At 60.8% G+C, this 21,277-nt stretch overlaps 1 protein-coding gene across 1 annotated transcript; it reads right to left on the bottom strand.

Annotated features, from left to right (window-relative positions):
- Positions 1 to 2,633: 2,633 nt before the first annotated feature.
- SHH (sonic hedgehog signaling molecule) lies at positions 2,634 to 11,981 on the bottom strand. Its single transcript, XM_059073948.2, has 3 exons — positions 11,593 to 11,981; positions 6,135 to 6,396; positions 2,634 to 3,430 (listed from the first exon to the last, which is right to left on the bottom strand). Exons 1-3 carry the CDS (start codon positions 11,890 to 11,892, stop codon positions 2,634 to 2,636), a joined length of 1,359 nt encoding a protein of 452 aa, XP_058929931.1. The 5' UTR covers positions 11,893 to 11,981.
- Between the last annotated feature and the right edge of the window lie 9,296 nt (positions 11,982 to 21,277).

Here is a 21,277-nt window from a genome sequence, read left to right as displayed (position 1 = left end):
CACGCACGCTTGGCACAAACTCCTGGTCCTGTGAGCCCTGAAGACGGAGAAGTGGGCCCTCGTCCGGCAGCAGTGCTGCACCTGCCCGATGCCCTGCACTTCGTTTCTCTACGCGGAGGACGTTAAAAAGAGAATTCTCACTATAAAGCTGCGAAGGGTCTTAAAAGGTGGGGGGGTGGGGGGGGGGAGGGGGGAAGAAACAGGCGAGGGTGCCACCACCTTGCCCGGCCAGGAGGGGGCGCTGCCAGGGACCTTCGGGCCGGGCCAACACCTGACCTCTCTCTCCGACCGCTAACTAGTCCAGTGGATCAGCCTGGCCAGAGCTGCTGGTGTGCTTCGTGCTCCTGGTTTGACTTAACGCTCAGACCTGAACAGTCATCAGAACAGAAACCACCAACCTTACCAGGGATCGTACCCTGCTGACCACGTCGGAGACCAAGGAGAACCAGGGACCACTCCTGCCCGGAGGGCGAGCTCTGGCCCCAGCACCACCCGTCGGGGCCCTCGGCCTCCTGGAGAGCCACATCTCGCCAGACCTCAGCACAGAAGCCCCACAGGGACCTGAGCCCTAGCCTCAGAAGCAGCTTCTCCAGACCCTGACCAGGTGGGACTGAGACCGGCCCGAGGCCGTCGAGCTCAATTCTGTGCCTCTAAACCCAGGCCCGCCTCCAGACATCTTTAATCTTCTGAGAGGCCCTGAGGCCACACGGCCCCCACCTTTCCAAAGCTCAGCCTGCAGAGGCATTTGGGCCCAGAGCGCAAAGCGGGACAGCAGCCTTCACCAAACCAAAGCCCTCCGAGTGACCGACCAGGGTGGCTGAGCCTGTGACACAGCATCCGGCACAGAGGACCTGTCCCCCCGGCCCTGCTGACACAGGGCACTGGCCCCAGGGCGCCCGCAGAAGGAGGACCACGACCTAGGGACAAACGTCCTCACCTGACAACCACTCAAGACCGACAACTTGGAGACACCAGCGTGGCCCGAGGACCCCGGCACCCTGAGGCTCTAGTGGGTGTGACGGGAGAGGAGGGAAGGCCGGGGTCCGCACAGAGCAGGCAGGGAGCGCGTCCTCCTGCAGATCGTCAACACCTGGCCCTCTCCTTGGGGACCCCTCTGAAAGGGGCACCCCAGGACTTCAGAAAGCGGTTAAGAACCTCCTCCCTGCAAGGCCAGGGGGACAGTGCGCCCAACCTGGGTCAACCAAGTGGAGGGAACAGAGTCGGCCAACAATGACACGGGGCCTGGAGAGGAAGTTCTGGGTGACTTCCCCAGGCCATCTCCTCCAGGCAGCCACTAAGGCTGTGCGGTTAGGCTGGGGGAGGTGAGGGCAGGAGGGCACCCAGCACGGCACCGCCATCCTTTGAGTAGAGAGACTTTCACACAATAAATACAAACAGAGCTGAGGTTTCTCCAGTGACGAAAACAAACAAGCCGATTCGGTTACCTACGTAAGTGGATCTGAATTCACAGTATAAGCAACACATCTAAATATAATACTGGGAACTCCTGTCAGCACTAGGTTTCCCAAACAAAGAAGCCAAAAAAAAGGAAAGAAAACGGGCTGCAACAGGAATTCTTAGTTATTATATACTAACCAGGCTGTGCGTGGCACATTTTATTTCTATAAAACTATTACAAAATATTCAAAAATACATTTTAGTAAATTTACAGCAGTTATTTCTCAATTTATTAATGCAAAAACATCCTTTGTTTTTCTCTGTACAAACTACAGGCTCCATCCTTGTGGGATCATCACTATGTGCGCTTTTAAAAAATATTATTTTCTAATAAATTCTTTGAAGTTAAAAATAACAGAGTTCTTCCAGTTTGTCCAAGAAAAAAAAAAGTGTATGTGTGTGTGTGTGAGTGTGTAACAGTCTTGACTGCCAAGAATGTGGCCAAAATGGTGATGACAAATATTAAACCGAGAAGATGAAACAGGAGATGGCTGTTACACTGGAAACTAGTTAAATTAAAATAATATATTTTCATATTTTACACTATTTCAAAAATGAAATGTAATTCAGTTAAGTATTGATCTCTCAAAAATCTAATTTACAATTCTGTGTATAAAAATATAATTTGTGGACCCCCATGAAGCATGTTTTAGTTTACACTTGCTGAAAAGCAGGAGCGTTGCACACGAGGAATGGAGAGGACAGAATGTTGCTTTCTGAATGCCAGGACGAGGGACATGTAGAAAAATAGACTCTGAGCGGGTCGCTTGGCCTCACAAAATAATCTTTCCCCCTGTGAGTACAGTTCACATGATAATAAATTATCCAAGAAACAAACTATTTAAGGCTCTTGAAGGTCCGGTTCATATTATTTTAAAACATCTATTCATACCAAACAAATAAATAGCCAGGAGAGGTGAAAAAATAACCAAAATTAAACAGGAATCAAAAAATTCAAAAATATATATATATAAACTAAACACAACAACAGAATTTCTCGGGGTCTTTGATTCCTTATAGTCTACTTTGGACTGTCCTACTTTATTATTATTATTAATTATTATTATAATTAAAGTCTCATTTCGTGCGCTTTTTCCGTGTGTCGTTTGCGGTATCTCGCCCCTCCCCCCCGCCCGCCCCGCCCCCTCCCGGTGCCCTCCCCGGCCCCCTGGCCTTCAGCTGGACTTGACCGCCATGCCGAGCGGGTGCAAGGCCTCGCTGTCCAACAGCCAGGTGCCTATTTGGTAGAGCAGCTGCGAGTACCAGTGGATGCCCGAGGCGCCTGGTGCGTCGGTCGCACCTGGCGCGGGCGTGGGCACGCGGCCGCCGCCCCCGCCCCCGCCGCGGTCCGTGCGTGAGGGCGCCAGCGCGGCCAGGAGCGCGTGCGCCAGGCGGTAGGGCGCGAAGGCCCGGTGCGCCCAGTTGTGCTCCTCTATGACCGCGTAGCACGACGCCAGCACCCGGTTGATGAGGATGGTGCCCTGCGCCGTCAGCGGCGCGTACGCGCCCGTGCTCTCCTCGCGCAGCGTCACGCTGTGCACGGCGGCCGGCAGGAGCCGCCGATCCCCGCCGCGCTCGGCCACCACGTACACGTGCTGGCCAGGGCGCACGCTGCTGGCGAAGAGCGCCCGGCGCTCCGGCGCGCCCCCAGGCGGCCGCCCGGCGCCCGACAGCGCCTCGGGCTCCCGGACGGCCGAGCCGTTGTGCGGCGCCACAAAGAGCAGGTGCGCGGCGGTGAGCAGCAAGCGCTCGCGAGGCTCCCGGGTCTCGATCGCGTAGAAGACCTTCTTGGCGCCGTGGTCGCGGTCCAGGAAGGTGAGGAAGTCGCTGTAGAGCAGCCGGCCCTCGTCGTCGGCCGCCAGCACGCGGTCCCCGGGGCGCAGGTCCTTCACCAGCTTGGTGCCGCCCTGCTCCAGGTGCACCGTGGCCGAGCCCGGGAAGCAGCCGCCCGATTTGGCCGCCACCGAGTTCTCTGCGGGGGAAGAGAAGGGAGAGAAGAGGAGACAGGGCGGTGAGTCCCGAGAGGAAGACGCGACTGGGAAGGGGGGCGCACGCTTGGTGTCCCGCGCGCCCAGACCGAGAAAGCGCGTGGCTCCGGGGAGAGATGCCAGGCTGGTCCCGCGCGGACCTCCCTCCCCCCGATCCCCACCGCCTCGGTGACCAAATTCAGGTGCAGACGCATTCCTTAACGACTCTCTTGGGATTGGACTGGCGGTGACAAAGGTCGATTGGCGTCTCCGGCGGGAGGCCGGTTACACAACTTCCCTTTCGCCTCCCCCGCCCCCTCCCCCGCCGGCTCAGCACACACCCAACCTCGCCACGAATTCAGAGGGTATTTGCTCTCCACTTGGATTCCTCAGGAAGCCTCCTTGAGCTCACCCGGGCGCCGGGGCGCACCTTCCTTTGCTCCCGCCTCCGGCGCGGGGCGCGGCGTCCCCTCGTGCGCCCCGCACCCGGGCTGCGCGGCGGGGACCCTCGGCCGCTCCCCGCGCCCCCCGCCCCCGCCCCCAGCGCCCAGCGGGGGGCCTTGGTGTCGGCTGGTTGGTGTCGGCCGGTTGGGGGCGAGGGCGGGGCTGAAAAATAGCTGTAGTAGTTGTAGCAACTGGACAAACATTCCAGAGAATTGGCCGAGGTGTGAAAATCCGGGGCTTGTGTGGATCTTCTAATTAAAATCCAATAAAGGGCTCGCCATTGTCATTGTAATTTCTGCAACAAATGGGAGGCGCTCTTGGAAGAGGGGCTCCTTCCATCCCCCCCCACCCCTTCTCGGCTCCCTCTCTCTCCAGCTCTGGGCCGCCCCCTCCCTATTTGCTCAGGTGCAACCCCCCCCGCCGCACCCCCGGCGATTCACACGCGGGCTCTCCAGAAGCCCGGGCCTCACAAGCACTATTTGCACAGCCAGGCCTCTCTTCCAAGCACTCGAGATGTGTATTTGAATTTTAAATGGCGGGGCCTGCTCCGAGCTCTGGAAGCGCCGGGTTCTCAAGGCCCCTTGACTACCCGCTTTCTCCGGCCTCTGTCGCTCTCTGAGGCTCACTGTCCCGAGGACAATAATCGGAGTCGGGCGGCGCGCAGGGGGCCGTGGAGGAGGGGCGGGGACGTCCCCGTCTTCTTTGCATTCCAATCTCCGGGATCCTGCTTTTTGCAAATAGAGATCGCGAGAAAGAATCTTCCTGCTGGAATTACTGAGGGCTTTTAATCTTCTCATCGTTTTCTCCGGCATGAAGTGCGGGCCCGGCCTTTGGAGGCCCGACATAGCCGCCCGGAATGCGCCCGGGACGCAGGCGAGCCCGAGGCGTCGAGTCGCACGACCCTGCTTGACACGCACCGCCCCGCGCCCGGCCCGTGTGCGCGGAATGCCAATGAGCGGCTCTGCGCGCCCGGCCCGGCTCCCCCGGCGGGGTCCCGGGCCGGACGACCGCTGCGCACTTGCGAGGAGACCTCGAGGGACCCCCGCCAGGGGGACCCCGCGGACAGGGGTGGCCCGGAGGGGGCCGCGCGCCGCGCCGCCATTTAGGAGCCCCGCGAAGTCGGGGCGCGCCTCCCAGCCCTGCTGGCGTCTGAGACCCTTTCCCGGGCTCTAAGCCCAGACCTTCTCCCCCAGCCTTCCACACCTTTTCTTTCTGTTGTTACAGGAGGCCACTATTTTCCTTAATTCCAAAGTGTGCCTCGACACTTTCAAAGTGTTTTTCTACTAACATACGCTATCAAAATACAGTTTAGGAGACAAACAGGCGAAACCGGGGGTGGGGGCAGACGCAGTTTCTCCGAAATTCACTGTGAATTGTCTTGCTAAATGCGCCGGCTTCTGCCGAGAGTTGGAGAGACCTGCTTCAGTGGAGTTGGGGCCTGTGCGCGCGCCCCCGCGCGCGCGCCTTCCTTCCGGAGCTGTTCCTCTCCAGCAACAGCGTGTGGCGTTGCAGGCCCAGGGAAGTCAGCCTCACGCAGCAGGGCGGGGGCTCCAGCTGCAGGCTTGGCTTTCCTGGCCCTGCCTGTGGCTCAGGGCAGCCCAGCTGGTTTCTAATAAGGACGGATGCTTCTGGGCTTGCGGCCTCCAGATGTTGGAAGTGGTAACTACCGGCTTTATTACCTCCCATCAGGCCTCTTCCCAAAGGCCGAGTGACTTAAGTTAGTTCAGAATCCACAGGCGCTCACGGGGGAAGGGAGTGGACCGGGGCTTCCACCCCGGGCAGAACCTCCTGTGCCGGGCGCGGGCCGGTGGCGAGTGGGGAGTGGTTCATTCTTAAGCTCTATTGAGACAGAGGCTCTGGGCCAGAGCTGGCCGACTGGGGGCAGGGCTGCAGTCTCTCGCCAGGACAGTCCCCCCCGCCCCACCATCTTTCCTTTCTGTCTCTGCCACCTGCAGCGGGGACTCCGGAAACAGGGGTGGGGGAAGGCTCGAGAGATCAGATGCCCTCCGCATCTGGGCTCAGAGAACGTGGGCCTCTGTGGCCTCAAAGGTAGGGACAGCTCCCGGCTGGGGACTGGGACAGGCCTCACGGAGTCTGTTCCCGCCACAGAAACACCAGTCATCACCCAATCCCCTCCCTCCTGCCCCCTCCTCCCCACTTTCCTCTTTCCCGTGAGCCGGGCTTTGGGGCGCAGATCTGGAGCTGCTGGGGGGTGCTGTCGGCATGGGTGGGCCGTCCCCGCCCCGCCCCGCCCCGCCCCCTCACCTGCTTTCACCGAGCAGTGGATGTGCGCTTTGGACTCGTAGTAGACCCAGTCGAAGCCGGCCTCCACGGCCAGGCGCGCCAGCATGCCGTACTTGCTGCGGTCGCGGTCCGAGGTGGTGATGTCCACCGCACGGCCCTCGTAGTGCAGCGACTCTTCCGAGTGGTGGCCGTCCTCGTCCCAGCCCTCTGTCACCCGCAGCTTCACTCCTGGCCACTGGTTCATCACGGAGATGGCTAAGGCGTTCAACTTGTCCTTGCACCGCTGTGGAGAGAAGGGGGGCACCCAGCGCCCGTGAGCGTCCGGGCCTGCCCCAACCCTACCCCTGGGCTGCCCTGCCCAGCCCCCCAGGATGAGGGCTGTGCGCAGAAGTAGGGAGCTAAGGCCAGGCCTGGAACGGGCCGGCCTGTTCCGGAGAGGGGGAGCTCAGCTAGGAAGGAAGGGGTGGCATTATAGGAGGAGCAGTCCTCTCGGAGGCGACTTGAGCGCCTTTCTCCACACCTGAAATAGCAGAGCCCCTGTTAACGGCCCGAGAAGCAGATGAAATGTCTGTCTTCGAAATAAGTAAACGGCGTGGTTTGGGACAGTGGCTGCAGACGCCTCCAGGAGCGCCCTAGGCTATATGGCCCGTGTCCTCCTCCACGATGCCCTCACGCCCCTGCCCTCTTCTGTGGCCCCATCGCTCCACACCTGTGCAAGGCTCCACCCAACTCCCTGGACAAACTCCCGCTCAGGAGGCGGGAGAGAGGCCCCGGGGTGCAACTTAGCCGTAGCAAGAAAAGTACACGGTATACTTCTTACAGAGTTAAAAGCCTTGCCTTATCTCTGCCCTGCGCCTATCTGAGGTGAGAATTAAGGCAAAGGTAGAGAGGGTGGTGGGACCCTGATAGCAGCCGAAGGGGTGGGGGAACCAGAAGTGAAAGGCAACCAGGTGAGTTATAATTTTCAATAAGACCAGGGCCGGATGACAAACATTCTTTATCTGGACAGCCACATTCCTTTTCCCCGTGGAACTCTTTTCTCCCGGCTTTTCTGTGGTCTGATTGTGTCTCTTGTTTTCCTTAACCTGTTCCCTCCCCCCCTCTTGTTTTCTTGGCCTGCGCAGAATGGTGTCCTGCAAGTTTGAAGAGCCAACTTAAGAGGTGGAGGGTGGGGGGAGGGGAGCCAGAGAGGCCTGGGGCCTCTGAGCTCTTGCCTTAGGGAGGCTTCTTCTGGAAACCAGCCTTGGGGTTCCCCGCGCCCTCCCACAAGGAAGCTGCCAGTAGGAGTAAAGAAGCAGCGAATAGGCGGGACTCAAGCCAGGGTAAAGCTGTGGGAGTGTTCCCATATAATTCTCGGGTCCCATTCAGACAAGGATGCAAGAAAGAGTTGAATCACGTGCATGTTTGTGTGGACAGTAACTCACTGGACGTTTCTACTGCGGCGGGTGCGGGGTCGAAAAAAGGGGAGGTGGTGACAAAATCATGATGGGGGCATCCCCCAGAGAGGGAGACTCCGGAGGGATAGGGGACAATTCCAAGTTGACTTCTGCAGAGGGTAGGGCTGATATCCGGGCGGGGACCCCGGTTACCGAGATGACCAGCCGGCCCCAGCAAGGACCCTATTATAGCCTGGGGGAACTCTTCCTTACAGAGCGCGGGGGAGGCGGAGGGCTCCTGCAAGGGCCGCTGCCGCGTTTTAAGGGGATGCGACCGATTGCGCGACAGGAAAAGACCTGTGTAGTTGTCAGCAGTAAAAACCAGTATGTCGTTGTAGAGTTAGACATACAGCAAGTGTGTGTGTGTGTGTGTGTGTGTGTGCGCGTGTGTGTGCACGCGCGCGCGCGCGCGCGCGGTGGAGGGAAGGCAGAAGGCTAGGGGGCGGTCCTGGTAACAGGTCAGCGCTTGCAGGTTTCTAGGCCCGCCAACAGTTTTCTTAAAAAAAAAAAAAAAAAAAAGTCAGAAGGACAGAGTTTGAGTGAGGTCATCTTGAGGATTGAATGCGTTTTACATGAAAATCAATCAGTAAACCAGGGTCAGTTTGGAGCCGGGATGTGGAACCGGCTGCGCAGGCGCACACCACCGACGCGCACACGCAGACACTCGCTTCCCGAGCCCCCATCGCAGCCCAGCTCCCTGCTTTCGGGGGGCAGATGAAGCTTTCAGTGGCTTCCCCCGGGGCCGCTGGCGAGGGGCAGAGCAGGAAGGGGAGCACGCGTACCATCCCCCAGGGTTCTGAGCTGCGCCACTCGGGCGAGAGGTGGAGACCCCAGGCGAGGAGCGCAGGGCCGAGGCAGGCCCGGGCTCCGCCAGGCGCAGCGCGGCCTCGGCCCGCGGCTGCAGGAGTGTCTGCGCCCCGGCCGGGCTGGATCGTCGCGGGCAGCGCCGGGAAGCCCGGGCCGGTGATCAATTCACTGGGTCGTGTGCCGCGAATCAAGCCCGCCTCTGTGCAGCCACCGTGAAGCCCACAGGGGCCGACGGGCCCGGCTTTGTGTCGGCGGAGGCCAAGTTGTTCCCCACGCCTGAGCTCCCGCCACCTCCCCAGTCTGCGCAGCCGCTCCGCGCCCGGGAGCCGAGCAGGGACTGTCACCGCCGACGCCCACGGGCTTCCCCAGCGCGGGGGAGGGGGCGTCCCGACTTCAGAAGGGTCCCCTCGGGTCCCCGCACACACCTCTCCGCCGCTCCTCCTCCCCCCCTCCGGAAAACCAGGCCCCTCCCTTCAAACCCGCACCTGAGCGCCGCTCCCCGGGGCCGCCACGCACCCGGAAATCTGCCCAACGTGGCGCCTCGGGCCGGTCCCCCGCGCAGCCCTCAGGCCGGCCCCTCGAGGCCTCCTGCCCCCTCGGAGCCCCTCGGCACCGCGGCCTGCGGGGAGAGTGTGTCTGTCTGCGCTTCCCCCTCTCAGAGTTAATATTAACCAGGGGCTCATGCGTTCCTGAACTGCTCTGAAAGTTCCACTGGGGACGATCTTGCCATGGTTGAGGGACTTGGGCGGCAGTCACATTAGGGAGACAGAGACACGCAGAGACGGGGGAGGAGGGACACGCACCCGAGAGCAGAGTCTAGGTGGTTCTCTTAAGCGGGGGGCCGGCGGGGGAGCAGGTGCCCCAGGAGCCCGGGAGGCGTTGCCGCTTCCCCTTCCCCCGGCCCTGCCCTCACCTCCCAGGTCCCCCGCCTTCCCCACTTTAACTCTTAGGACCAGGGACGCAGAAAGGACGGGGAAGGGGTAAAGCAGGGGGCGCCTTTCAGGCCACCCCCCCTCCCCAGCCTCCAGGTTTTTAGGGCACGTTTCGGGGGCCCGTGGTACACGCCTGGCCTGGCTCTCCCCACTCCACCCCACCCCACCCCGACGTCGGCTGCCCCTCCCCCCTCCTTTTGTGCTGGGAACGGGAATAGCCACTGCCCAGGGAAAAAAAGTATTTGTTTTCGTTTCGTTCGTCTGAGGGAAGTTGACAGAAGGTCAGAAGTTCAAATGCTGCCAGCGCATGCTGCGGCCAGAGCGGCCGGGCGCCGGGCCGCACGGCTGTAGGTCCCGGAGGGGCGGCCGGGGGCGGCGGGGCGAGGGAGCCGGCGGGGGGCTCGGGCCGGGCGCCCAGGCCCGCAAGGCGCCTCCGTCCTGGAACCGGCTTCTCCCACCTGCCCGGGCCCGCTGGGCCCGCCCGCGCCGCCTCGCCAGCCGGGCCGTCGGAGCGCCGCCGGGAGCCCTGGCCGAGCCCGCGCTCGGGCGCGTGGAGGGGCCGGCGGGCGGCCGCAGCCCAGCCCCGCGCGCACTGAAACCCGAGCCGCGAGATCGATAACCCGGGAGTAAGTGGAGCCGAGATGCGTCTGCCCGGGTGCGCGTCTCCGCGCGCTCGCACTTGTAGGCGGGGCGGCGAGGCCCGGGGCCCCGGGCAGGGCGCGGGCCGGGACCCGCTCCCTCCCGCGTCGGCGCGGCGCGGACCGCGGCGGCCGCTGAGCCCTCCGGCTCGGGGACCGCCGGCGTCCCCGCCCCCGCCGCCTCGCGCGGGCCTCGCGCCCCTCTCCCCGGTGCCGAGGGATCCCGGGAAGGCCCCTGCCCTCCCGCCGGGACCGAGGGTGACCGGGGGGGGGGTGGCTCGGAGCCCCAGACGAGCTGGAGAAGCGCCCGCAGCCGGCCGCACGCGCACGGCACCCCGCGGCCTGCGCAGAGTTAATTGCGGCTCGCGCTGCTCTTGGGCACAGGCGCGCGCGTCCACACTCGCGGTCCAGATTTAAGGTGGTCGGGAGCAGATGCGAGCGAGCCGGGGATGAGGACCCTCCCCTCCCCTCCCTCTCCGCCTCCGTCCGTCAGCTGGAGCCCGCTCCCCCGCCTGCCCCTGGCCTTCCCCGGCTCCGCAGCAAGGCCGGCCATCGGGCCTGGGAGCGGAGCGGCCGGGAGGTGTCTCCTCGGTCCCTCCCACCCCCAGCCTCCCCTGCACTTGCGCCCCGCCAGCGCCGCTCCGTCAGCTGCGGTGCGCTCCTGGCCCTAAAGGTAGGACTTGAATATTTTAATAGGGCAATAAAAAAGATGTTGACCTATATTTGCCAGGAAATCCATTTCTAGCTTCAGTTATACGTGCCTGGAGTTGCAGAAAGTCTGCCATTGACGTGCAGATGGGCAGCCAGAAGTCTCAAACGGAGGCGGAGAGGGAGAGAGGAATGCGTGTTTTGCTTTGGTTCTTCTTTCCAGCCCCCCCTCCTGCTAATATCTAGTCGCTCCTAATTTCCTATGCAAGCAGGTTGAAAACTAGCGTGATGCAATGCCAGTAAGTTCTAAGTCCCTCCCCTCAAGTACCGCGGGCTCGGGAGAATAAGAGGGCATCCTTAAAGAAATATCGATACATTCACACTCTGATGGGCACAGCTGCCAGCGATGGAATCGCAGTGGAGCTATGTGATACAGTCAGGGACCAGCCCAGCCGCCTCTGGAGCCCCGACCTTTTGTCAGCCCGGCCTCCTGGCTTTTCCAGTTGAGGGTCTTTGGTGGGGGGCAGCGGGGGGGGGGTAGCAGTGGTGGGAAAGAAAAACACATAGGAGAAGGGAAACGTATAAGCGCCGAGGCTACACTTGTACAGTGATCTGGACGCCACTCTATGTTTATGGGGGGGATGCTTGCCCCCTCCCTCCATTCCCACTCCCAACTTGGAAAGGACAGATGCCCCCAAAGTGAAGGTCTCCCCAAGTTACAAGGCAGAGCTGAGGCAGGATGGGAAGGCCATCCCAGCAGGACAGATCAAATCAGGGCCATGCAAGGACCACATCTCCTAGCGTCCTTATCCCCACCCCCCAGCCTAAACTTCTCCAGCTGGACCCTTCACCTCCATTCCCCTCCAGGAAGAGGAAGGGATGGTAGGCCGGCAGGTGGGTGGGGAAGGAGAGGGCAAAATCGGCTTTCTACCTGCCTGAAGAGCAAACAGACTGAACGGCATGGTTACACATAACCCCTTGGAAGCAACACATTCCACGCCCCGTGCTGGGTTTCTACCTGAGTCATCAGCCGGTCCGCTCCAGTGTTTTCTTCATCCTTAAATATGATGTCAGGGTTGTAATTGGGGGTGAGTTCCTTAAACCGCTCCGAGTTTCTCGTGATCTTCCCTTCATATCTTCCACTGGCCCCTAGGGTCTTCTCAGCCACGTTGGGGATGAACTGCTTGTAGGCTAAAGGGGTCAGTTTTTTGGGGTTCCGCCTCTTCCCAAATCCCCGGCCGGGTCCGCACGCCAGCCCCGAGCACATCAGCAGTGAGGAGACCAGCACCACCAGCAGACATCTCGCCAGCAGTAGCATCTCGTCCGTGGAGCCCAGGGACCTCAAGGCTGGCCCGAGCAGGTCTGAGTGCGCGAGGGTGCGGGTGTGCGAGCGTGTGTGCCCGTGCGCTCTCCCTCCCTCGCTCGCTCCGGCTGGCTGCTGGCGCCCTCGCTCTCTGCCTTGCTCTTTCTCTTCCTATATAACCTTGCCCGCCGCCGCTGCGGGGGACTCGCCACCGATCCCCACCCAGACGGGGGCTGGAACGGCAGGCTGCTGGCCGCTGATAACGGAACACATCGGAGTTGGGGCTCAAGACAGCAATCAAAAGACAAAAAGAGTCTGATTTTAAATGGTAGCAAGCCTGAGAGCTTGTGCGAGAGGCTGTCTTCAGTACTATATTATAGCTGGCAGGGGCGTATCTGATTGGCCAAAGCAGCATAGGCTTGTCTTCTGATGTTTAACCCTAAAAAAGACTAATTTTTTTTTCCTGTGGCTGCTTTATTTTTACCTGAAGGCTTCTAGGTAAAAGAGAAAAACATCTTTACTAAGACAAAGGTGAGAGGGAGAGAGGAGGCGCGTTGCTGAGGATAACATCAGCTACCCCCTGCCCGGGGCGCACCTCCTGTTCCCCCTTCACTTTCTCCAGAATGGTAGATGCTTCAGTTAAAACCAACTTAAGTTTTTAAAGGACAATCTAGACCCACCGCCCCCCACCCCATCAAGCTTCCATCACCAAACAAATAGTCTCTCAAATGTTTGAGGGGCAAAGCTGCCCAGGTCTTATCTAAATATTTTCTCAGAGACTTTATCACGCAGGCCAGGGCTCCCTGCAGTTGAAAGAAAGAGGGGCCTGTGCCCCCTCCCGAATATTCCAGTTGCCGCGACTGGCTGGGACTGTACGTAGGTAACGTAGTGCTATTTGAAGTGCTTTAAGCACCTCGAAAAACTTGAAAATACTGCTCCTTTATTGTGTTTCAATTAATGCATTATTTTCAACTCTCTGGAACTGGAATGGAGGATTGCTCAGGGGCTGGTGCAGGCTGAGCTGAGGGGACCTTGCGGCTGGCTGGGCCCCAGCGGGTCTGGGGGCTGCACCCCGGCTCAGAGGAGGGAGCCGGTGCTGGTGCCTGCGTGGTGGGCGGAGGCCCATTGTGCCTGGGGGCAGTGGCGAGTGGGCAAGGCTGTGCATACACACCACCCCCATGGTTCAATCGATCGGAGCAAAGTGCAGGCCAGGGGATGAGCTGGATGCGGAATTCAGCTTCCTTGCACATCATGCCGAGTGGGCTTTCCCTGGAGCTCGACAAGCCCACCCTCAGGGTCCTGGGGGCTGTAGCCCGAGTCGGGCAGGGCCCTGGGGATACAGTGTTCTGGTCAGAGAGGGGTGTGCAGAAGAGGGCCCGGTGCTCAGAGCCGGCAATGCTGGAGCCCCCAATTCCTGCACTTTGAGAAACAAACTAACTTTAAAAGTCTTACTTAAACCAGGGAAAGAGAACCGGAGATTCCCCCTTTCTGCAGAATATGCCCTCCTCCTTCTGGGCCCTTCGTGTCTCACTGTGACACAGCAGCTGCTCTGGAGCGGGGCGCAGAAGCGAGGGTTCTTCGTGTGGAGTGATCGGGGCGAGAGGCCCGGCGGCCACTCCGTGCAGTTAGGCGCTCTCCCTTGACCCCAGCCGGGCCGGGGGCAGCGCGAGAGGCCGGGTCGGTCCTCAGAACAATGGGACGCTTGCCACAGTCTGACAAACTTCCTCTAGGTGCGGGGAGCGCGGGAGGGGACATCGAAGGAGCCTGTAGCTGGGCCTTTGCAGACACTGAGCACCTCCAGGGCGCTGCTGGCCGGGAGTGCAACGCCACCCCGCCTTTTCTTTTCTCTGATTTGTGAAGCATCAACCCAGCTTCCTCAAGGCCTCGCAGTGGAACCGAGGCAGCAAGGTCACACCGTCCTGGAGCCAGGAGGGTGGGCCTGCTTGAAGTGGTCGCCACGCAGCAAGTGTTGTGACACCGCTGGCCATATGGGGGCTTTTGAGAAGCCGCCGGGCCAGCCTCCCGATTGCCCTCCCCCACGTGGCATCTCGCTCCAGTCCCTTCCCCTCTCCCCTCTTTTTTCCGCTCAGGCAAAGGCGAAGGGGCCGCAGCACCGGGTCTCAACCCCCTGGCTGGAGACCGGGGAGCCCATGTGGCCACAGCATGAGCAGGGATGCCCGCCCGAGATCTCGCAGGTGCCGGGAACCCCCCAGACCCGGAGCAAGGCTGGCGCTTCGGGTGCCAGAGCCTGAGCTTCAGAGAGCTCTGCGTGGCTCCGAGACTTGGGGGCTTGGCTCCCTCCAGGTGGGGAGCAGGCAGGACAGGTGGTGGGAGGTCCCCGGAAGTCAGGCCTCCTCGGCCCAGGGGGCCCAGGCTCAGGCCGAAGCCACCCCGAGAGCCTGTCAGGGCCGCCTGCCTGGGAGCTGGCCAATCCTCAAGAATGAAATAACGCTGGACCGTAAACCCACCACACTGACGCCCGAGGTGCCTGAATTCTGAGGGCCTGCTCCCTGTGGCGGGTGGGGCTGGGTTGGGATGGGGAATCAGGACACAGATCAGCTGTAGTTTGTGTTTATTGCCCTGGAAACAAGGGCATCAGCCGAGCCACCCCAGAAGCTGGGGTCTCACCCTCCCCCCACTTTCCCTTCCTTTCGTCCCGCCCCTCCCCACTTCCCAGACAGCAGACACTGTCCTCTTCCACCTCCAGACGCCAGATGGCTCCCTCTCTTTGCCTTTGCCCCTCCAGACAATCTGGGCCCCTCCCCGTGTGGGTCAGAGGTTCCAAACCCCAGCCTCTTCCTGACCTGGCCCGACATCCCAGGTAACCCGCAGGGGCCATTTCTAATTTGTCTGGGCTCTGCCCTTCTTTCCCATGGTCATCTGCCTTCCTCCCTCCATACCCCCTCCCCACCCCCACCCCTCCATCCCTCCCCACCCCCATCCCTCCATCCCTGCCCACCTCCATCCCCCATCCCTGCCCACCTCCATCCCTCCATCCCTCCATCCCCCCCCACCCCCATCCCTCCATCCCCCCCCACCCCCATCCCTCCATCCCTCCCCACCTCCATCCCCCATCCCTCCCCACCTCCATCCCTCCATCCCTCCCCACCTCCATCCCTCCATCCCTCCCCACCTCCATCCCTCCATCCCTCCCCACCTCCATCCCCCATTCCTGCCCACCTCCATCCCTCCATCCCTCCCCACCCCCATCCCTCCATCCCTCCATCCCTCCATCCCTCCATCCTTCCCCACCTCCATCCCTCCATCCCTCCCCACCCCCATCCCCCATCCCTGCCCACCCCCATCCCTCCCCACCTCCATCCCTCCATCCCTCCCCCACCTCCATCCCTCCATCCCTCCCCACCCCCATCCCTCCCCAGCATCCCTGTTGAGGACAGGTGGCTGCCCCTCTTCTGCCCCCACCCCCAGGAGGTGCCTCCCAGGCCCGGCCCCTGCCTTCCCACCAGCCCCCGCCGCTAGATGGCCTCCTCACTCTGCCTTCAGGCTCTGGGTCTGCAGGTTTGGGAACTATGTGCAGACCAGGTTGGGAGGGCCCTGAAAGCGGGGCCAGACAACTTGGTCCATCCTCCCCTGGTCCCCTCATCAGTTTTCGCAACCCCCCATTTCCCTTTTCCCAGCGTGGTACCCGCTGGGCCCTGCAGCTGGCGCTCTGGCCTCCCCATCGAAGCCGCTGCCCGCCACTCTCGTCCAGGGCTCGCCGGACTCCAGTCTCTGGGTTAGGGCTCTAGTCTTACACTCTCGCCCGTGCCCCCCACTTTGACTTCTCTTCCTGAATAATACTTGTCCTCGTTCTCTTTCCATCCAATCGTCCAGTTTCAGTTTCTTTCTGATTTTGTTCAGTTTTGGCAAACTGAATCTCTGCTGTTACGGTTCTCCTAGTGGTCGTCAGCCAGGCCCCCTCGGACTTTTGGAGGGGTGGGGTCCTTCAGCACTGCTCTCCTAACCCCATGTTCCTTGCTGACCCTGGACCTGGGGGATGACTCTCCGGCTTCCCAGAGGGGTCCAGGGAAGGCCCTGCTGTTCACCACCAGAGCCCTAACCCGGGTGCACAGCAGCTGCTGGCCGCCCTGCACGCAGGGCCCCGTAGAGCTGCAGCAGTGGCGGTGGCAGCTAGTGGCAGGAGGAACTGGTGGGGAGGCCCCTGGCTCCAGCTGTGCTGCCACGAGGGGCCAGCGGGGCAATGCCGTCCTCGCGGGCTGGCGCTTGCAGGGCAGCAATTCTCAGCAGAGCAGAGCGGAGAGAGGCACCCCCCCCCCCCCGCCAGGGGATGGACAGGCTGCCTGGAGCGCAGCAGGCCTGGGGGGAGGGGCTGGCCGTCTTCCAGGCCTCAGGCACTCTCTGAAGCAGGAGCACGGGTGGCATCGAGGCCCCTTCTATCCTGAGGACTTACGATTCCCTCCCTTACTTGGGGAGGGCCTGGTGGGCCCAAGCTGCTGCACAGCCGAGGGGATGCATGTGTCTCCAGGGGCCAGAGCCGGGTCGGGAGCGGCCCGGCTCGGACTCAGCCCTGCCTCTGGGGGCTGGGCGCTGCGGACGAGGTGCACCTGTCCGGGGAGTGAGGACTCCGGGCTGCATCTGCCTGTGTCCTGAGTCCGCCGGGCTGGTAGAGGCCCTGGCTGGCTGTCCCCGCCGCTCTGAAGGAGGGTAGGCGCGACCCTTCTTGGCAGGAAGCAGAGCACTTACATCATCTGGGCAAGTTCTGTGCAGACGTTTTCTCTTAAATAAAAAAGGGATGCAGTGCTGACACGCAGAAACAGAGGCCATTTCTCCACAGGAGCAGAGACAGCACAGGGGCTCGCCAGGCGGCGGCTTCGGTCTTTGCCCTCCGCTGTCCAGGGAGCATCCCCGACCTCAAGACTCCTGGGTCCCAGCAGCCGGGGCACCTCTGTGGCTCCAGGCCCACCCTCCTCCGCCCTCTCCCTCTCGGCCAGTCGCCCGACCGCTCCCGAGCCCTACTGCGCAGTGGCCGTCGATCCTGAGCCTCCACGTTGGCCTCGTGCAGCAGTCTCTGTGTGGCGGGCAACAGAGAGCCGGAGCCGGCCCTACGCCCCCGCTGGGACCGTCCCCCCCGGCCCCCTGGGTTTGTCCCTCGGATGCCTCGGCCCCTCCCTGGGGATGCACCTCTGGTGTGGGGTGGCTTCCCGGGGCCTTTTGGCCGTGCTGGGCACCAGCCACGTGTTGGGTTGGGGAGGCCCTGGGGGGGGGTCCCACTTGGCCAGGCAGCTTCCAGAAGGTGCATCCCCTCCCCCAGCCCCCTTCTTCGCTGTCGTGAAAGGGGGCGATGCCACATCCCTCTTAAGATGCACAACCAAGAGCAAGAAACACAGAGGCATCGGGCGGAGGGGGCCAGGCAGGGGCAGAGGAGGGGGCTCGGAAGCGGGGGCAGGCGCGCCAGGAGGTGGGATAGGGCGCAGAAGGGGAAACTGAGGTGCGAGCACACGTTCGGGCTTGACGACGTTAGCAAAGGCTGCTGGGACCTTAGCAGTTCGACAGAACCCGGACCCAACATTTGGGGGTGCTATAACGAGAACCCCTGGGAGGGTGGCCGGTGGCTCTGGCTGGGGGAAGTTTCCCGGGGAGACAGATGCCACGCCACGGGGCTCGGCCCTCTAGGGGCTGGGCTGGGAGGGGCAGGACGCTGTGGGTGAAGGAGGCGCCGTCCCCGGGGGTCCCGTGGCCCCTCACCCGGTGGAGGAGTACAGCACAGGGGCCTGGCTGATGGGGGTGCCCTCCGGTGTTTGCCAGGCTCCTCACCCACAGAGTGTCACTCGGTGAGAAGGGAAATCTCACCTGTGACTTTGGGTGATCGTATTTGCTTATTCGGTGCTTATACCTTTCTACCGTGCTCAGATAAAATTCAATTAATCAATGTACACAGCCCATTGCGCAGGTGAGGAGAACGAGGTACAGAGAGGTGAGATCTCCTGTCCGGACACTCGCAGAGGATGTGACAGAGGGTGGCCCTGCCCTAGAGGCAGGCTCAAGGTCTTTGCCGGGCTGATGCCAGCACAGATGAGCAGCAGGTGACTGTGCCCAAGGCCCCTTAGCAGTGAGTGGTCAGCATGGACCAGACTGATGACCTCTGTCTCCAAGCTCCGGGTTCTGCAGCCCTGAGTCCCAGGAGAGACACCCAGCAGCGCTGTGTTTCCAGGCTGGCCGTGGGGCTGGCCCCTGAGCTGTGGGCAGAAACGTGGGTTTCAGGTTAGGCATGCTCAAGGACATCGTTTCTGTGAATCCGCGAATTATTTGTTTATTTTTAAACATCTTTATTGGAGTACAATTGCTTTACAGTGTTGTGTTAGTTTCTGCTGCATCACAAAGTGAATCAGCTACATGTATACATACATCCCCATATCCCCTCCCTCTCGCGTCTCCCTCCCACCCTCCCCATCCCACCCCTCTAGGTGGTCAAAGAGCACCGAGCTGATCTCCCTGTGCTGTGCGGCTGCTTCCCACTAGCTCTCTGTTTTACGTCTGGTCACGTATATATGTCCAGGCCACGCTCTCACTTTGTCCCAGCTTGCCCTTCCCCCTCCCCGTGTCCTCAAGTCAATTCTCTATGTCTGCGTCTTTCCTTGAATTATTGATCTCTCAGATGACTGTGGAAGAGAACACAGTGCAGCATGAGAGAAACCTTTAAACAAGAGCAGCCTTCCTGGGCTGGCCTCTCTGTGAGATGTCTCTGTTTTAGGACTTGGGACCTTCACCTGGAGGGGACCACTGCTGCTGCAGGATGGCAGAGATTTTCCGACGCAGGACGTCCGAAGCCTGCCTCACCTTCGGGTCCTCTGTTATCGTCACTCAGCGTTCTGTTCACCACGTGACAGCGTGTGGGTCCCCACGGCCTTTGATCAGCCCCGTCGGGGAGGGAGTGGTATCCAGCTTTTCGGGTTGTCCGTCTGCAGGATGGGGGGGGGGGCGGAGGTGGTCCGACACACGCCCATCACTGTGGCAGGATGCTGCGCCTTTCTTTCCCCTTTGCCAAGCGCAGCTTTTGCTGGTTTCAGTTTTATTTTTCAAACAGATTATTGTGATACATAGATCCAGGCAGACAACACGATTCCCCACAGCTAAGTCAGCCTGGTCCTCCTGTGGCCTCACAGCCGCCAGGGCAGGGTCCCATCATCTCGGGCGGGATGGAGCATCTGGAAGTCTCACCAATTGCCTTTTGCCTCTTGCTCTCTGAGTGTGTTTATTTTAGCACCGTTCTGTGCTCTGTCCTGGTTGTCCCGATGCGGACTAATTCCCCAGGGCTGCTGGAAAGAAGCGCCACAGACTGGGCCTTAAGACAACAGACAGGCACTATCTCACAGGCTGGAGGCCAGAGGCCTGAGCTCCAGGGATTGGCCGGGCCATGTGTCCCTGACGGCGCCAGGGAGGGGTGTCTCCCTCACCTTTCTCTTAGCCTCTGGTGTTGCCGCAGTCCTTGGCATCTTACGGCTTGTCGACACATCACTCCAGCCTCTGCCTCCACGGTCCCCTACCTGGCCGGACCCTCCCTGTGTGCCTGTGGTCTCTCCTCCTCTTAGAAAGACACCAGTCACTGGCTTGGGGCCCACCTTACACCAGTGTGTGGCCTCACCTTCACTAATTCCACCTGCAAAGACCCTAGTTTCCACTAAGGCCACACTTGCAGGCACCGGGTTGGTCTTGAACGAGTCTTTTTGGCCCCAGCTGAACCCACCACAGATGGATTAAACATTAGCTCTTCAGTAAGAGGCCACGTTCTCTCCAGCCCCTGCAGGTAAACTCTGGGTCAGGACGACCAAGACCTGGGACCTTGTTTCCTCCTGGGCTGAAAGGAGGTGATTAGGATCAGAGAGCTGTGATTCCTTTTGCTGTAACTTGTTGTGTGTGTCTCTCTCTCTCTCTCTTTTGTTTTTGCGGTACGCGGGCCTCTCACCGCTGTGGCCTCTCCCGTTGCGGAGCACAGGCTCCGGACGCGCAGGCGCAGCGGCCACGGCTCACGGGCCCAGCCGCTCCGCGGCACGTGGGATCCTCCCGGACAGGGGCACGAACCCGTGTCCCCTGCATCGGCAGGCGGACTCTCAACCACTGCGCCACTAGGGAAGCCCTGTTGTCTCTTGTTTGTAGGGCAGGAGCTGCATCACCGACGGTGCTCTACCCGAGTCAATGGTATCATGCAAACTTCTCGTGTGCAGCACGTGTTTGCAGATCTCGCTGGAGCCCCTGGCAGCCCTGGGGGTGGGCGAGGAGGGGAGCATCGTGCTCCTGTCACAGGTGAGGCGACAGAGGCCACAGGGCTCCCTACCAAGAGCTGGCATCCGATCTGGGCATCTCCCCCCCTCCCCAGAGCTGCAGCCCATGGTTCTGGGGTCTGTAATCATACATGTCTCTTTTGATTAACTTAGACGGGGCAGATTCCAGACTTATTACTCTCCTGCATTTCTGTCCGCTGCATGTGGGTCACCCACGCCGTCCCCGCAGGACCCGCGGTCGGTCCGTGACGCAGCCAGGGAACCTCTCCATCATTTTCGCTCTCTAGCTCGGCGTCCACCCTCGGGGCCAGCTGTGGCCTCTTACCCTCCATGGAGTCCGTCCATCTCCCCACATCTCAACCTGTGGGCCCCGGACGCCAGTGTGTCCTGCGCTTAGAGTCAAGCTGACGGCCTCCGTGTCACTGCTCACATGCGTATTTAACTATGAGGGTTGTTACTTGCCTTTCGTCACCGGGGTCGCTATTTGTATCCTCAACACGTTTGCTAATTTCCAGAAGAGCCTTCAGGGTGTGAGTCTTATTCATCTCTGTAAGTCCCGCAGCTTCGGCGCAGAAGATGCTCAATAAATATTTGTCGATTGACAGATGTTTCTTATTAATTAGCCAGTTAAACTGGTGACATGCTGTGATATGCACTCTGGTGGATGCTGCTTAAAAAGAAACCCAACAAAACAAAGCAAGGAAACAAATAATAGCAACAGAAATCTCAAATATCAAGTTCAGGCTCCAGGTACTTCTTTCCTGCTGGAGAGGCTCTGGGGACCTCGGTCTTCGTTTGCCGTGACCTCGGAGTTGGCCTCAGAGGGGCCGAGGGCTGGAGGTTCTCCTCCTGTTCCAACGTGTTGTCCTTTGAGCCCAGGGTTCTGACAGGAGCAGCCAGAGGGCCTGGGGGTGTGGCCCGAGTACAGGCCATGTCTCTGCAGCCAGTAGGACTGAGCTGGGGCTGGACCCTCTCTGACGCCCACTGTCTGTGCCTCTGAGTGTATGTTTCCCCATCTGTGGAATGGGGCTAATGCTTGGGTTGTAGGGTTCGCTCAGTAAGTGACGGTGCGCGACACCGCCCAGCTGGTGCCTGCCCGACGTGGGCTCCGAGCTGAACAAGAGCCGTTTCGCGGTTAGACCGACGGACGTGGCTGTGAG

This window comes from Kogia breviceps, chromosome 9 (genome assembly GCF_026419965.1).
Source record: "Kogia breviceps isolate mKogBre1 chromosome 9, mKogBre1 haplotype 1, whole genome shotgun sequence".
NCBI lineage: Eukaryota > Metazoa > Chordata > Mammalia > Artiodactyla > Physeteridae > Kogia > Kogia breviceps.
The sequence above is the reverse complement of the archived record's forward strand: the minus strand, read 5'-3'. Positions and strand labels throughout refer to the sequence as shown.

Excerpts from the sequence above, each read along its gene's own strand:
- SHH (XM_059073948.2), bottom strand. The coding sequence starts at position 11,892 with ATGCTACTGCTGGCGAGATGTCTGCTGGTGGTGCTGGTCTCCTCACTG. Across the intron at positions 6,397-11,592 it reads CGGACCGGCTGATGACTCAG|CGGTGCAAGGACAAGTTGAA; the intron begins GTAGAAACCCAG and ends TTCTCTCCACAG. Across the intron at positions 3,431-6,134 it reads CCACTGCTCGGTGAAAGCAG|AGAACTCGGTGGCGGCCAAA; the intron begins GTGAGGGGGCGG and ends CTTCCCCCGCAG.